Source organism: Sinohyriopsis cumingii, chromosome 6 (assembly GCF_028554795.1).
Source record: "Sinohyriopsis cumingii isolate HCF-2022 chromosome 6, ASM2855479v2, whole genome shotgun sequence".
Taxonomy (NCBI): domain Eukaryota; kingdom Metazoa; phylum Mollusca; class Bivalvia; order Unionida; family Unionidae; genus Sinohyriopsis; species Sinohyriopsis cumingii.
The window spans coordinates 87,611,027-87,627,600 of record NC_142966.1 but is presented as its reverse complement, the minus strand read 5'-3'; the positions used below and the strand labels follow the sequence as shown (position 1 = coordinate 87,627,600).

Here is a 16,574-nt window from a genome sequence, read left to right as displayed (position 1 = left end):
ACTGTTAGTGTGTTCACTCTTTCATTGTATTTTCTCCTTAATTTCAGCTTCTACACAACAAAGCAAATATTAATGCCATAAATGAACATGGGAACACACCACTGCATTATGCCTGCTTCTGGGGATATGATCAGATTGCTGAGGTAACCAAACACAATTTTACTTGCCTGATTTCTGCATATCAACCATCTTAAGGTCTGTGTGCAGAAATACTAAAAAGATTTTACCTGCAAAGCATATTTTGCATGTATAATTATCTCATAATAAAGCAAAACTTAAATCGGTACATACAGGGGATGACTGTTTCCATTGCCCAGCTAGTCCATGGAAGTAAAATTCTTTTTCAAGTGAAATGTTATGTGCATTCCCCAATTTTATATTGATTAAAGAACAACAATTTGTGCTTTGAGACCATAGTTAAGGTCAGAATTGGAATTGTTGTTTTTCTTATATAGGAGATTTTTTCAGAGTCATTTATGATTTGGATCAGTCAAGATTTATGGAGTTTCACTTATTGCTCTAATATTGTAGCCACAAAAATGTCAGATTTACAAGTAATCAAATTCAGTCTTGAAAAGCATCATACTGGCACTTTTGCAATTTTGTAGAATGAAAACATGAAATAAGCAAGGTCTTGAGCTATTTTTTTTTATATGTGTCAAGGTTTATGTCAGACAGATGTAGAAATAAGTGAATAATTATGGGATATGCTGATGTATGAATGCATTACTTTAAAAGAAAATGACATGCTTATGGTAAACTGATTTAAAAGAAAATGACTTGCTTATGGTAAACTGATTTAAATAAATGTAAAATATGTAGAAATATGTATATTTACCAACGTTTTCATTAAGGGATAGTTTCTCATTTTCTTTTCAACAGTCATTAACATTATACATGCATATGATGTTGCCATATTTGTTAGCTTTTCATGTCTGGGAGCAGTACTAGTCCATGCCTTGACTTCACTTTGTCAACTCTTTAACTGTGGCAGCAGTACTAGTCCATGCCTTGACCACATTGTATACTCTTTAACTGTGGCAGCAGTACTAGTCCATACCTTGACCACATTGTATACTCTTTAACTGTGGCAGCAGTACTAGTCCAACCTTGACCACATTGTATACTCTTTAACTGTGGCAGCAGTACTAGTCCATGCCTTGACCACATTGTATACTCTTTAATTTTGGTAGCAGTACTAGTCCATGCCTTGACCACATTGTATACTCTTTAACTTTGGTAGCAGTACTAGTCCATACCTTGACCACATTGTATACTCTATAACTGTGGCAGCAGTACTAGTCCATCCTTGACCACATTGTATACTCTTTAACTGTGGCAGCAGTACTAGTCCATACGTTGACCACATTGTATACTCTTTAACTTTGGTAGCAGTACTAGTCCATACCTTGACCACATTGTATACTCTTTAACTGTGGCAGCAGTACTAGTCCATCCTTGACCACATTGTATACTCTTTAACTGTGGCAGCAGTACTAGTCCATACCTTGACCACATTGTATACTCTTTAACTTTGGTAGCAGTACTAGTCCATACCTTGACCACATTGTATACTCTTTAACTTTGGCAGCAGTACTAGTCCATACCTTGACCACATTGTATACTCTTTAACTGTGGCAGCAGTACTAGTCCATGCCTTGACCACATTGTATACTCTTTAACTTTGGTAGCAGTACTAGTCCATGCCTTGACCACATTGTCTACTCTTTAACTTTGGTAGCAGTACTAGTCCATACCTTGACCACATTGTATACTCTTTAACTTTGGTAGCAGTACTATTCCATGCCTTGACCACATTGTATACTCTTTAACTGTGGCAGCAGTACTAGTCCATACCTTGACCACATTGTATACTCTTTAACTTTGGTAGCAGTACTATTCCATGCCTTGACCACATTGTATACTCTTTAACTGTGGCAGCAGTACTAGTCCATACCTTGACCACATTGTATACTCTTTAACTTTGGTAGCAGTACTAGTCCATACCTTGACCACATTGTATACTCTTTAACTTTGGTAGCAGTACTAGTCCATACCTTGACCACATTGTATACTCTTTAACTTTGGTAGCAGTGCTAGTCCATACCTTGACCACATTGTATACTCTTTAACTGTGGCAGCAGTACTAGTCCAACCTTGACCACATTGTATACTCTTTAACTGTGGCAGCAGTACTAGTCCATACCTTGACCACATTGTATACTCTTTAACTTTGGTAGCAGTACTAGTCCATACCTTGACCACATTGTATACTCTTTAACTGTGGCAGCAGTACTAGTCCATACCTTGACCACATTGTATACTCTTTAACTGTGGCAGCAGTACTAGTCCATACCTTGACCACATTGTATACTCTTTAACTTTGGTAGCAGTACTAGTCCATACCTTGACCACATTGTATACTCTTCAACTGTGGCAGCAGTACTAGTCCATACCTTGACATTGGTATTTTACTTCCAGTTATCAGACAAGTTGTCTGACAGTTTTTTGAAGGTTACTGAAAGTTTTTATTGATTTTAGTTCTGAGATAATTTGGTTATAATTTGAATTCATACTAAAAGTATATTTATAAAGTTCTGATCTGATGTGACGAATCTGTTGTAATTATCTTACTGTAGTGACAAGCTGTATGTACTTGGAGTAGGTTACACAAATTTGACAGCCTTATAAGTTGTTACCTGTGTGTCTCCATATTAAGAAGTCATCCTCATTCTTTGTTTTAGTACATTGTTAGCTCAGCCTTATGTAAACTGGCATAATTGAAAAATAGTTATTATGTCTTGACCCCAGCATTTAAATGTTTTGATTATTGTTATACTCTTCATCCATCAGTGTATCCATCTGTCCATAACTCCATTTTCTCATGAACCACTTTTTGTAAATTCACCAGTTTGGTTAGGTCAAGTTATGCATATTTAAATTGTCTGTGAGAAGAGTATAATTATTGTTCCTGTCCTATAAGGGGTTCCTGGGAAAGGATCAAAAGATTAAACATACAAAATTTCAATCACAGTGACATCATTTTATATTTTTTACAAACTTCTTAGTCATGGTCAGAGAGGGAGGAAGGGATACATAATTCATTGCATGGGAAATGTTGGTAATTAATCTATCAACAGGAAATCATAAATAGTATTCTTAAATATTAAATTAAAAAATAATCAATTAAATGTTGATATCTTGTAAAGGACGTATGGTAACTATTATTATTTGATATTAACATTTTATGCTTACCATATATATTCAGTTATAACCCCAGTCCAACAGCAAACATCATAGACCCAGATTAGCTATCACACAATGTGTTTGCAGAACATGGTCTGTTGTACTGATTACTCCAAACAAACTGCCTAGATGCCGGTCTGCCAGCACATTATGCAGTGACAGAGCTTAATCTGTACCATTGGACTTGACTTATGAGTGAATATATATGGTAAGTATGTATTAAATACTTGTATTGTCTGCATAACAATATTTTCTTGTCATTTCATGCAGGAACTAGTCAATTATGGTGCCTTGATTGCCATGACAAATAAGTTTGGTGAAACACCACTGGATAAGGCAAAACCAAAGCTTGCCAAGATGCTGAAGGGTAAGCTTTTCTTTAGAATCAGAGAGACACAAGTTTATAAAAACAATTATCTATTTTGGAATTTTATACATAATTTATAATTAGTGGTGGGAAATATTTTACTGTCTTAGTTTTTTTTTAACACATTGTTTTTGAGAAAAACTAGCAAAGTGGCAGCAAGAGTCATTAAAATATTTTGCAAAAAGTTGCATCAAAAAAGCCACTTTAAAGAGTTTTTGAAACAGCTGTGTGAATATTAGCTTCTATTGAGCAGTAAACTGTCTAAAGGAGTCTTTGAATTCTATTCATGTAATTTTTGTTCCATTCCTTATTTTTGTTTTTAGTCACACAATCATATGAAAACCAAGGGTGGTTTTTAGATCACCTGACCATAACGTCAAGTGAAACTTATAGTACAATCCTTTGTCTGTTGTCTGTCAGAAGGACATTGTATAATCCTTGTCTGTCAGAAGGACATAGTACAATACTTTTTCTGTTTGTTGGAAGGACATAGTACAATCCTTTCTCCATTGTCTATCGGAAGGACATAGTAAAATCCTTTGTCTGTTGTAAGGACATAGTACAATCCTTTGTCTGTTGTCTGTCTGAAGGACATAGAACAATCCTTTATCCATTGTCTGTCGGAAGGACATATTACAATCCTTTGTCTGTTTGTTGGAAGGGCATAGTACAATCCGTTGTCTGTCGGAAGGACATAGTACAATCCTTTGTCTGTTGTCTGTCGGAAGGACATAATACAATCCTTTGTCATTTGTCTGTCGGAAGGACATAGTACAATCCTTTGTCCGTTGTCTGTTGGAAGGACATACAGTAGTACAATCCTTTGTCCATTGTCTGTTGGAAGGACATAGTACAATCCTTTGTCTGTTGGAAGAACATAGTACAATCCTTTGTCTGTCGGAAGGACATAGTACAATCCTTTGTCTGTTGGAAGGACATAGTATAATCCTTTGTCTGTAGTCTGTCTGAAGGACATAATACAATCCTTTGCCCATTGTCTGTTGGAAGGACATAGTACAATCCTTTGTCCGTTGTCTGTCGGAAGGACATAGTACAATCCTTTGTCCGTTGTCTGTCGGAAGGACATAATACAATCCTTTGTCCGTTGTCTGTTGGAAGGACATACAGTAGTACAATCCTTTGTCCATTGTCTGTCGGAAGGACATAGTACAATCCTTTGTCTGTCGGAAGGACATAGTACAATCTTTTGTCTGTCGGAAGGACATAGTACAATCCTTTGTCTGTTGGAAGGACATAGTACAATCCTTTGTCTGTTGTCTATTGGAAGGACATAGTACAATCCTTTGTCCATTGTCTGTCTGAAGGACATAGTACAATCCTTTGTCTGTTTGTTGGAAGGGCATAGTTAAAAGAAAGAAATTGTCTTATCTTGAAATCCTGGAAATTCTTTTCAGCCAGTAGAGCATCAGTCCCTTCAAGGGCCTCTTGTTAGTGGATTGTTGTGAAACTTGCTACATATTATGATGTGATATCATCAGAAGATATCCATGTTGACCAGTCATTGCACTATTGTTACAAGGGTGTTTTTCTTTTCTTCATGAGGTAGGTATAGGAGAGGTTGGAGTATATTTATGTGTTCAAACTGCTCATTCACCTAGCTCAATATGGTTGTCTTTTCCCAACATTTTGCAGATCGAGCTATGGCCTTGGGACAGGATATGCAAAAGATTCCTTTTAAAGACAGAAGCTTCTTAGGATACAAGACTAGAAGTAGTAAGTTACCTTTTACATTTTTCAATAAAAGAATACATAGCATATATTCAAAACTGGCAATATCTGATTGATTTAAATTGCATTTCAAGTAACCTCTTTGTTTTGTATTTTGCTGTGAAAACCCCAAATTTTACTGTTTTTGCTTGCATGTTGCAGATGGTACCATATATATACCATTTATAACTGCAAGCCACACAGACCCAAATCTGCCTTCACCCGCTTATCCACTAGGGGAATTAGATTGGCATACATTTCTCCATTAAAAACATTACACAGTCACATTAGCATTAGGATTTACTTCTGTTACCTCCAGAATCCAGCCCTGTTATCATGATAACTTGTAAAGTCAGTGTGTCTATACTTTGTGCAATGGGAAGTAACTCTTACAGAATATTTCCCCGGTACCCTGCTAGGTGGCAGTCCATATACTGAATATCATCAGCTGTAACTTTTGCTGCAAACTGTCAACAGGCCTCAGATAATCTATGTATTTCTATTTCCTCTGTTAGCCATCCAGCTGTCTTTTATGGTGGTACATTAAGTTACACAATCCTGCTAGGCATTGTATACTACATTTTTGTGTATTTTGATGAAATTTCAGATACTTTTGTGAATTTGTTCTTGTTTCATTTGAGAACACGCATATAGTCAATAATACCATATTTACAGCTACATAGTACTGCAGGACAGCCATTCTTTTTATAAGTTCACTTGTTCAGACATATTATCTCTATATACTGATATATTTAAGATACATTTATAAAATTGTCAGTGCAGAGGAGTCTGGTTAATCCAGACACCATTTATCTAGAAACCTTGCTATCCTGACATAGTTAAACAAGAACAAAATTCGTAAACATTAATTTGCTTGATGAATCCACAAATCCGTGTTCCTGATCTGGAAAATGAAAATCAGGGATGAAAATGTAAAATTACTATAAAGCTTGCCTTGATAATCTGAAAATAATCTCTGGAGAAAAGGAAAATTCAAAGCATCATATATGAAAATACAGTCAGTTAGATTCATCTATGAAAATTTGGAGGTGTGTCAATTAATCAGTCTCTGACTGGCCACATTCTAGGGGCACATTAATGTTATAAATTGATCATGTGATCATGTGTGTGTGTGTGTGTGTGGACAAACTTAGGGAGCATGATCATTTTGTAACCAGTGATTTCGTAAACAATGTCTCTTTTTGCTACTCACCAATGGGGCTGTTAATAATTAAATAAACACACTTTGATCAATTCCTCCACACTTTTGACAGGTATGGTTAATAAATTTAGCATCATGAAGTCTCTTTGTTATTTACCACTTGTATGTAAGAATCACTTTGCTGATGGCTGTACAGATAAAGTTTGACAGTATAGGGCTTCATTTCAGAATAAAAAGTGATGTCAGTTATTGTCTCGTTAGTAACTATAACAGTAGTAAAATATGATTTGGAAAATGGCTGCATTTTACTAATTTACCATCACACACACTTAACTGTGAGGTATCAGTGTGTATTCTTTGTACTGTTTACATTATTTGGATGACATCATCAAGCAAGTGCAGATGAATAGAGATACCAGCCACCAGCATAACAAAGGTTTGCCAGCACAACCCAAAAGCTACCATTCAACATATCCTCCGGCATATTATGTCTTCCATAGATATTGGCAAGTTGACAATTGCAGACATCATACAAAAACTAGGACAAATGGTGGTCATACCTGCCGACTCATCAGAACTACCTGCGCTCACCATACATGTACATAGTTTGATGTGTTTAAATTTATGTTTAAGTACAAGTGCATGTAATAATAAAGTGAAATAAACACAAGTCATGACATAATTTATTTCAACCATTATTGAATATACAGTACATATACAGCTGGTAAATACATGTACAAGCACAGTATATGGTATGATGACATTGTCAGTTAAAAATTTGCATGATTCAGTTATCCAGGAAACTTGTTATTATGGACAAATTCACTGGGGACAAAGGTGACAAGATTAATGAGGTTCCACTGTATATATTTAATGACCATTTTATTTTATCCTTATTAATTCATTTGGTAAATGCTTTCACATCCATCTTGCAGACTGTTGTTGAATTATAACATCAAACAGAAAAGATATGCTCGCATGCTACACACTTGTGTGAATTGCATACGATTTATATAAAATTATGTATGTGGAAATGAGTGATGTGCAAGAACTCAAGCAAATTGTGTAGTTGTGCATATGAAAATATCCTCTGCACAGTACACAATATTTATTCAGCCATTCACCCTTACAGTGTTTAGATATAAATGGATGTTTAATAAGATGGCCCATCATGCTGTTGCCCTAAAAACCTTCTGTAACCTAGATTTAATATAAAGGGATACTCCACTGCACTCTGCATCATTCAAACCACACAACATGGCAACTGTGTGTTTGCTTCCTTTTTGGTCCCCACTGATGTTTGGGTATTGTATTGAGGAATGGAAAACAAGTAGGACAGGATTTGCCTGTTGTCACAAAACCTTTTTTTTGTTGCTTGCCTTCATCATGGGCAGCCTCAGAGATCAGATGACATGCATCAGAGATATACTAAGCTGTGGCAAAGATATTCTCAACCTGCTTCTCACAGACATGCAGGAAGGGGAGAAAGAAAACAGTTTCCTCCTCCTATGCCTTCCAGTCCCAAACAATGTCTTAACTTCCTCAGCCACCTGCTGGCAACCCTCAAGTGGGTGTCAGGCTTCTATTCCACAGCTTATGGACCAATTTATTACTATCACGGTGAGTGGTTGATACAATTGGTTTCAGAGGAGCTTCACATCTTATTCAGCCAGCCCACTCCCCTCTCATTGGTCCTTTTCATGACAGAGACCCTGACTGACACCATGAATATTGCAAGAGATAAAGGCATCACTAGACTAAAGGGTGGTAGAGATTGTTCAAAAACTGTCATCCCCAGACTTCTATTCAAGGCTGATTTTGGTCAAGTAAACAGAAACTGTGCCCAATTATAGATTTAAGCAAACTCAGCTTTTTCATTAAATCCCCAAATTTCAAAATGGAAATGGCAAGGTCCGTCTATTTGTCCATATGACTCATAGAATACACAATAAGCATGGACCTATCTGATGCATATTTCTTCAACATTCCTGTCTATGTAATATCAAGGAAATACCAGTGTTTCACTAACAGGGATGCAGTTTATCAGTTTTGTGCCCTGTCTTTTACCCAAACATTAGACTCGTCACACTTTTCCTGATGATATCCTGATCTGTTATGTCTGTGAACTTGGACAGCATGCCAGAGAAGCATTTGGTTGTTTTGTTTTGCTTCATGTCAATCATAGCCTTCATCTTATTTGAAGATTAGGATAGATAAGAAATAATGACAAATCAGAGCTCACCCCATTCCAATATCTCATTCATTTGGATATAGAGTCCCTCGCCCATAAACACCTTGTCCATTTTCCACCCAAACACATAGACTTGTATTATTATAATTCCATTGGAAGCGCTTCAACCACAGGTCAAACCTACTCAGACACAGGTTGGAGGGCCCATTTGCTACTGGACTTAGAGATGGTCAGTAGCAAGTGGAGGCAACAAGGAAAGAACCCTTCATATTTTGGAAATGAAGGCAATCCGCATGCCCTCCTGCACTTGGTAGGAACATCTTTATTTGAAAACAATCGAACAATCCAGTGGTGGTCAATTTTCTTTTGAGACAAAGTCGCCAACACTATACATTTTTATATGGGACTACCTTCATTGGTGTTCCAAACATTAAATAAGCATTCAGGTGTAACAGGGCCCAATCTCTTTCAAGGAGGGGACAACTACTGCACACAGAGTGGTCCCTCCATCCATCTACCATTGAGTTTGCAACTTGTGGAGTTGACTGATGGTAGACCTATTTGCAAAAAGGTGAAATAATAAGCTGCCCATCTCCAACTCCTAGTTCCCATATCTGAATGCATGGGCCCTCAATGCCCCTTTAGTTGACCATAGAGTCATAACACAATGCAATGTCTCAATTAAAGAACTAATGTAATCAGTCAGTTGGCATACCCAGTTCTCTATTTCCTCTTTTAATTTGCATGATATTGCCATGCAGAACATGGAAAAAATAAATCTCATTGGTCCCATGATAGTTGCCCAAATAGTTACCAGACCACACCATTCCTGACACAACCACATCCTTGGGTAGGATGTGTGAACTTTTACTAGATTTGCCAGAGTAAAAACTTTATTGTAATTATTTATCAAGTATGGGAGCCTATAAGGTAGTTCCTTGCACATGTATATATACTTCTTTTTGGTTGTGTCAGCTGTCTTTAGGAGAGCCTTACCCTTAAAAGCAAAGAGATCTTTTGGACCTAAAAAATGCTTTTATATAGAGCTTGAATGCTCATCGTTTCTTCTTCCTTTTACCTATTCTCCTGACATTAATGTAATTGGATAATGTATTTGACAGAAAAAGGAAATATTTTGTAAATTCTCTTTCTCTAAAAATACTTAACTCAGTCACACTACAATAAATTGCTCACAGTTCTACCACATTGTGAGCATCTTATCTCAGACCATGCTCAAGCTAAAACTGTTGATATCTGGTGTACAGTGTCATAGCAGCTTATGGGGAGGTGATCTGTACAAGTTATTTCCCTTTGCTTATTCAACATATATACAGGACACATGGTACTAATTCGACTCCAATAGTAAACATATGGAAACACCATCATATTCAAAATTCAATAACTTAAAATTTCTGGGTGCTCACTGCTGATGATGAGACCTATAATTCTCCATGCACATCTAACCTTGGTGCAAGCTGTTATTGATGTTATTGATTCTGCACCAAATGAATCCGGTGTTACTTTCATTATTGAGTACTCCTGAATCAAGCCTGTAAGAATGCTAAAATTGCATCAGTAGAAATTTGTCTATATTTTCTTTTAAATTGCATATAGGATAAGCTCTCAAAAGATATTTTTACTAAAATTTTAATTTTCATTATTAACCAATTATGGACCACCAAACCCATAAATACTCTATTATTTCTTCACCCATTTCTAGACTGGTTCACAGTTCTTCCATATAATTAGTACCGTGTGTCCTACACAGAAACTTGTCAAGTCTATGAAGGACCAGATTCTGAAATTAGAACAAGTAATTCATAACATTAATGTGATTGGGTTGATAATTTAGGATTAACATGATTTAATATTCAATGTTTTCCTTTCTTGTGAAAAAAATTAATCTCTTGCAATTAAAAATTAAATTAAACTCCCACCAGTATCTAAAACAGTATCAAAATCAAACCACCCTGAGGGCTGCATGAGGGCATATTTGATGACCCAAGGGCCACACCACCTTTTTTATCTCTCATGACTTCTTGTGACGCAAATCATTTTGTGATCACAGGATATGGCTTGGTGGGCCACGTGTTTGAGACCTCAGATATAAAATTTGAAGGGAAAAAAAGGGTGGCTAGTGTTCATGGGTAAAAAAATATACAATCAATTTTTAAATTTATTGCTTGTAACTACTACCACAAAAGTTGGTGCCATGCAACATTGAAATCACTATACTGGGTACATAGAGCATTATTCACACATATTCAAAATACGATGCAGAGAACACATTACTGTTAATTTACTACATTTCTTTTTTTTATTTCATTGTTGCTGAAACAAATTGAGTTACACAACAATAATAAACATGTGAAGGCAGTGGGACTCCTTTGGGGCCGTCCATTTAGTACATATGCATGGATGGGGAAGGGGGGATAACCCAAATGCTACGTTTTCATATGGAGGGTCCACTGACATTGTACGTACGCATAGGAAACGGGACCATGTCTAACACATAACCTGTTCAACTGGGTTCAGTCGGCGTTTGAATTTTAGCAGACACTAAACAAACTTTTTAAAGTTATGCAGCTTATTTCTTTGATGCAGCCAGATATTCAACATGGGTGGACTATCTGTTTTATTAACACATTAATCCCTGGTGACGAGTTTACATGGCAGTAGGTAGTAGCCTACTGCCGAGCTCTGTGGTGTCAAGGTCATGTATGATACACACATATGTATAATTCTTATCTTGAATTCCTGGATATTCTTTTTGGACAGCAGAGTCTTAGTCCCTTTGAGCTATGCATCTTCTGTTTAATATATATGCTATATGTAATATATTTTATGTATGCAACTAATGCCTTGGCATTTGATGAATTTCTCCATAACATGGCAAACACTATGTACATGTAATTAACTTGTGCATATTTTTGTCATTGCATTCTAATGTATTTTTCCAGTTTGAAATTTGGTTGTCATTATTAAAATGAGGACTACATGTGAATACAGTAAAACCTGTTTTGAGCAACCTCTGCTTTGAATGACCACCTGTAATTTCTGACCTCAATCGTAATGCATGGATCGATTTTATTATATAACCACTCTCTTGTGAGTGACCACCTGCTGAACGTGACCAGCGAACACAATATCTTGGCAAAAATATGCATTTTGACACTGCTGTGAATGACCACGTTGCAAAAACGGATAAACTCCATTGACCTTTATTTGATCCCTGTAACAATGACCGCTTTTACCCTTCCACAAAAATAAATGGCTGAAATTTTGTCTGTACAATTATATTGTTTTATATTTTCTATTGTAAACCAGACTAAAGTAAATGAAGATTATTCCAGCACTTAGCCTGGTTGCCATAGCTACTACCGATATGTAATGAGTAGGACCCAGTATCAAGCTCTATGAATGACCGTATCACACGAACAGAGACAAACACCGCTGACCTTTATGTAATCATTTGTAACAATGGCCGCTTGATTAGTAAAGATTGTTCTGATAAAAGCAAACATAAAAAGAACAAAAAAAAAAGATTCTGGCTACCACGACAGATGCTACAGTCAGTAAACCAAGCTAATGTACGTGTTGTGAATTGCCAAGGTAGTGCTGAAATCAAGGTAGTGGTCACATATATTGTTTGTCTTTATTACCAGGGGTTAAACAAGGTCTTTGTCTATTAACACAGCAAGAGAGAATTGTTGTGTGATTCAATTGATAATGTTAAAGGGTTGTGATGGTTGTTCTTTTTTCCCCTGATATTACAGTGATTACATTGCAATCACCTAGCTGTCATCTACTTCAGTTGGTGTGACCAGGTTACACACTTTGTCAATTCCTGTATGTCTTCTTTGAATTAAGCCATCAACTTTTGTCTCTGAGTAAATTATTCTGTTTCAGGATGAGATAACTGTTTCTTTTTATTTCATTAATTGCTAGATATGAAATGCACATACATGTATATAGATTTGTCATATTTTCCCAAAGTCTAGTTAAAACAGTCTTTACAGTCGATATAACTTAGCATTCATAATTTTAACACCTAGTACCCTAATAACAATGGAAGAACCTCCAACTAAGACAAGACAAATTTTAACACTGGAGAAAATAATTATTGTAACTGAAAGAATTGAAAAAGAGCAGACCACTTGCAAAATAGCAGTTTAAACTTCCATAAAACAAATTTAGGGAGTTATAAAGAAAAAAAAGTAAGTCAGAAATGATTTCAAATGCTAATACATGTACATTTTCTCTTGAAATATAATGTGAGTTCATGTTTAATGATAGAAGTATATCTTTATTGCTGTATCATTTTGTTTTCAGATGAATGCATACAGTATTTTAGCAAGAACTATTAATACAGAATAGAATATATGTACAGTGATCATGGTTATTCTTTAAATAGTTCTGAAACTGGACCTTGCAAACTGTTTTTATATTTGTACTTACCGTATGTGTGTTAATTTAGTCTGCAGCCATCATGAATAATTATTATTAGTTGCCTTGTTATTCTGTAAAATTATAATCCATCTGAAACAGCATTTGCAGTTGTGGGAACTCATTTTTATTAGCAAAAACGAAAAATATTATCTGAGAATACCTTCTCACCGTCTGCAAGTTAACACAAAGTGACATGGTTCATAATCTGCCCCCCGCCCCACTTCATGCTAATTATCTTAACCCAGAAGTATGTTCAGTATATGCTATACATTCTGAACTTGTTCCACATGTATAATTAAGTACTTTATTCATCGTTTAATAACCGCTTTCACATGAAGTTTCTACTTTTAAATTGTATCTTGACTCCTTTGCTCGATTTGAAAACTACGTTACCAGTGTGTTGCACATTGAAGTATGTTACATTTAATTCTCATTTGTTTTTATTGCTTTTTCCGCTCCAGGTTAAACAATAACCACCAATCAGAAATCAATGTAGCTTATTCTGTCTGTGACAAATAGGAAGTATTGGCAGAGTAACAGAGAGGCTTTGTGGGAAAGTCATTAGATATGTCAAGTACTTTAGCAGAGACTCTGTCAGGGCGTGCCATTGCACAAAGTGTGCAAAATTTGTATGAATTCGTGCTCTTGGAGAATAGTGAAACACAAAAACTCCTGCAAATTCGTTGAAAGTCCCACATATGAAAATGTGCTCGGCAAAATATAAACTTGTTATTGAACTGTTCTTATTGATACATCTGTTTTTTGGGTAGCAACTGTTCCACTCTGGGTTTTCAAGCATGATATGAATGGTTGTGAAATTAAATTTGATTAAAATAACATGCCCAGGAATATAAATTATGGCATAGTTGGAACCATTTATGAACAAAGTTTTACGAATGCGTGTTTAAATACAGGCTACCTAGAAAACCCAAAATGTCTGCTTACAATTTCTCTGGCAGATATTTGCTGATGATAGTGATGATGACAATAATTTTTAAAGTTATGAAATATCAGATTATTTGAGCTGGGAGAGCATTAGTGGAGACATGAGTGAGTGATTTTGAGCCGGAAATGGTGTTAAATTCAGGTCAGATGTACATGCTGCATGGACAAAAAATAGACGGCATGACCCTTTCGGTGATATTTCAAAATTAAATATGTACAAAGGGCACAATACTGGTTAAGATAAATTGAATAAAATAAGGATTAAAAATGCAGTTAAGAAGTACAGATATTTATTTTAATACCTCTGTCTGCACAATCATTGATGGACTAAATACCCTTATATGGCGTTGTGGAACAGATAAGAAATTTGGCATAGTAGTCAGTAAACTACTGATTTGACAAAGGAAGTTTATGTTAGTGAAAAATCCTAGTTTTCCCAGATGTATCCAAAAGATAAAAATTGATCTCTGAAAAATTGTACAAAACAGTCACAAAGTTCAGTTTCCCAACATATTCAAGCTGACAAAGCTAGCTATGTATATGCCCCTTCAGAAAGAAGCACAGAACGATATTGATACAAAGAAAAGAGCAGAGTAGATTCAGAATTAATTAACAGATTAATGCTTATACAACTAGAGGTGACATCTGTCAAAGATACTGATTTCAGTAGAGCTATAAGAAAGTATAGAATGAAGAAAGAGAGACAGATAATGAAGTTCAGATAAATATTGACCTATGACCATTTCTTCCTTTCCTTTTTTATTTGATAAAGGGGGAGGTCTCCCTTAAGAGACAATTCTGTCATCATCTCTCCTTAAATTGTACATGGGGAAACAACTATGAAAATTTCTCTTTTTTATGCAGAGATATTTAACCAGTGAATGAAGGTGCAGATGGAATAAGTGAAAATAGAATGAGTGTTGGGGCGATTTCAAACTGCTCAAGTTTATCACCTTATTTAAGTTAAAAGAAAATTGTAGAATCGGACTGGGTGTAGTCAGTAGTTTTCTTCACTAACAAATACAATTACCTATGGCTGCAGCATTTTTTGAATATGCAGGAAATAAAATGTGATAGATCTTGGTATTCAACCTTATTCCCAGTGCCTGGATTTGTTTGAGATGAGATTTTTTTTGCACAAGGAAATTGCATTATTTCTTCTGTTTTTAAGATAACATCATAATGTCTTCCAAGTGTAACTGAGACACGAAATTGGTAATATGTTTTTAAATCATTCATGTTGTTCAGAACAAAGGGAATTAAATGGATTCACCATTAAATGGCCTAAAACGTTGGATAAAACTCACTGCAACCAACATGTAGTCTGGTTTAAGGTATTGTTGATATCTTCTCATCAGTGAGTATTGCGTATAAATATATGATACCTTTATGTCTATCAGTAGTCTGCATATTGGAAATAGGACCAGAATGTCTACATGAAAGGGCACCACCTACCTTCCGAAGATGGAAAGACCATCAGGTTCATATGTATATTGATATGTATCGTATTGCAGGCTTTGTATCGTGAATTGTATTGATACACAGCACAGGTGTATCATTTCACCCAAATGTATGACCCATTTTGGTGGCATATATATATATATATCTGATAATTTCATTGTGTGAAGCTAGTCCCACAGCTTTTGTGAATTTCCCTGACATTTGACACATTTGTGACCTTGGAAAAAGATGTAATGGACAAAGATGTAATATTTTCGTGCTTCTATGATAGCTGTATTGGTCATAGACCAGAGGAGCTCTTGGGATGGTCAGTTATATGTTGTCCATTGTCTTGTCCATCCATTAGTACTAGTTTGTTATTGTTACTCTTACTAAACTACATAGGGAATTGACATGCACATTTATCCTAAGGTCTAGTCAGTTTTTTTTATGAAAATGGTGCTACTTGGACATCCAATATGGCCATCTCTGTGGCCATTTTGAAAAGTTTCTTATCAGTATTCCTTCTAAATGATGTAATTATCATGAGGTTATCACCAGAAGTCTTTTTTTCATGTCTAGTTGGTCCTAAGTGAATGTTGTGCTGCTCTGACCTCCAGTATTACTGCCACAAGAGCCATATGGAAGATCTTTTTATGGCTACTCTTCCTGGATGGATGGAATTTTGCTGAAGAATATAAATGATATCTAGTTGGTTAATTAATGAATATGGTGCTAATTGGAAATCTAATACACCACCATTGCAGCATCCTTGAAAATCTTTTTATCACTACTGTTCCTGAGTGGAAAGCTATATTGACAGCTCGAAGACTTATGGTATCAAGTTGATCCTCAATGAAAATGACACCAAGCTGATATCCAGTATGACCTCTATGGCAGCCATCTGGAAAATCTTGTTATTGCTACTCCAGAATGTATGGTCTTATTGACATGCGGTTTTCATGATCTGATATAATATGATGGTTCATTATGAAAAAAGTGCCAATATTACATCCAATATGGTCACCATGATAGCCATCTTGAAA

The 16,574-nt window shown here is 35.8% G+C and overlaps 1 protein-coding gene across 2 annotated transcripts in view; it reads left to right on the top strand.

Annotated features, from left to right (window-relative positions):
* LOC149797390 (scaffold protein ILK-like) overlaps nucleotides 1-16,574 on the top strand; it is an 87,383-nt gene that overhangs the window by 21,733 nt on the left and 49,076 nt on the right. For both annotated transcript variants that reach the window (XM_089962166.1, XM_089962165.1), the window contains exons 3-5: nucleotides 48-143; nucleotides 3,517-3,613; nucleotides 5,267-5,347. In XM_089962166.1, the coding sequence (XP_089818292.1) occupies nucleotides 48-143; nucleotides 3,517-3,613; nucleotides 5,267-5,347 (274 nt within the window). The remainder of the gene's footprint in view (nucleotides 1-47; nucleotides 144-3,516; nucleotides 3,614-5,266; nucleotides 5,348-16,574) is intronic.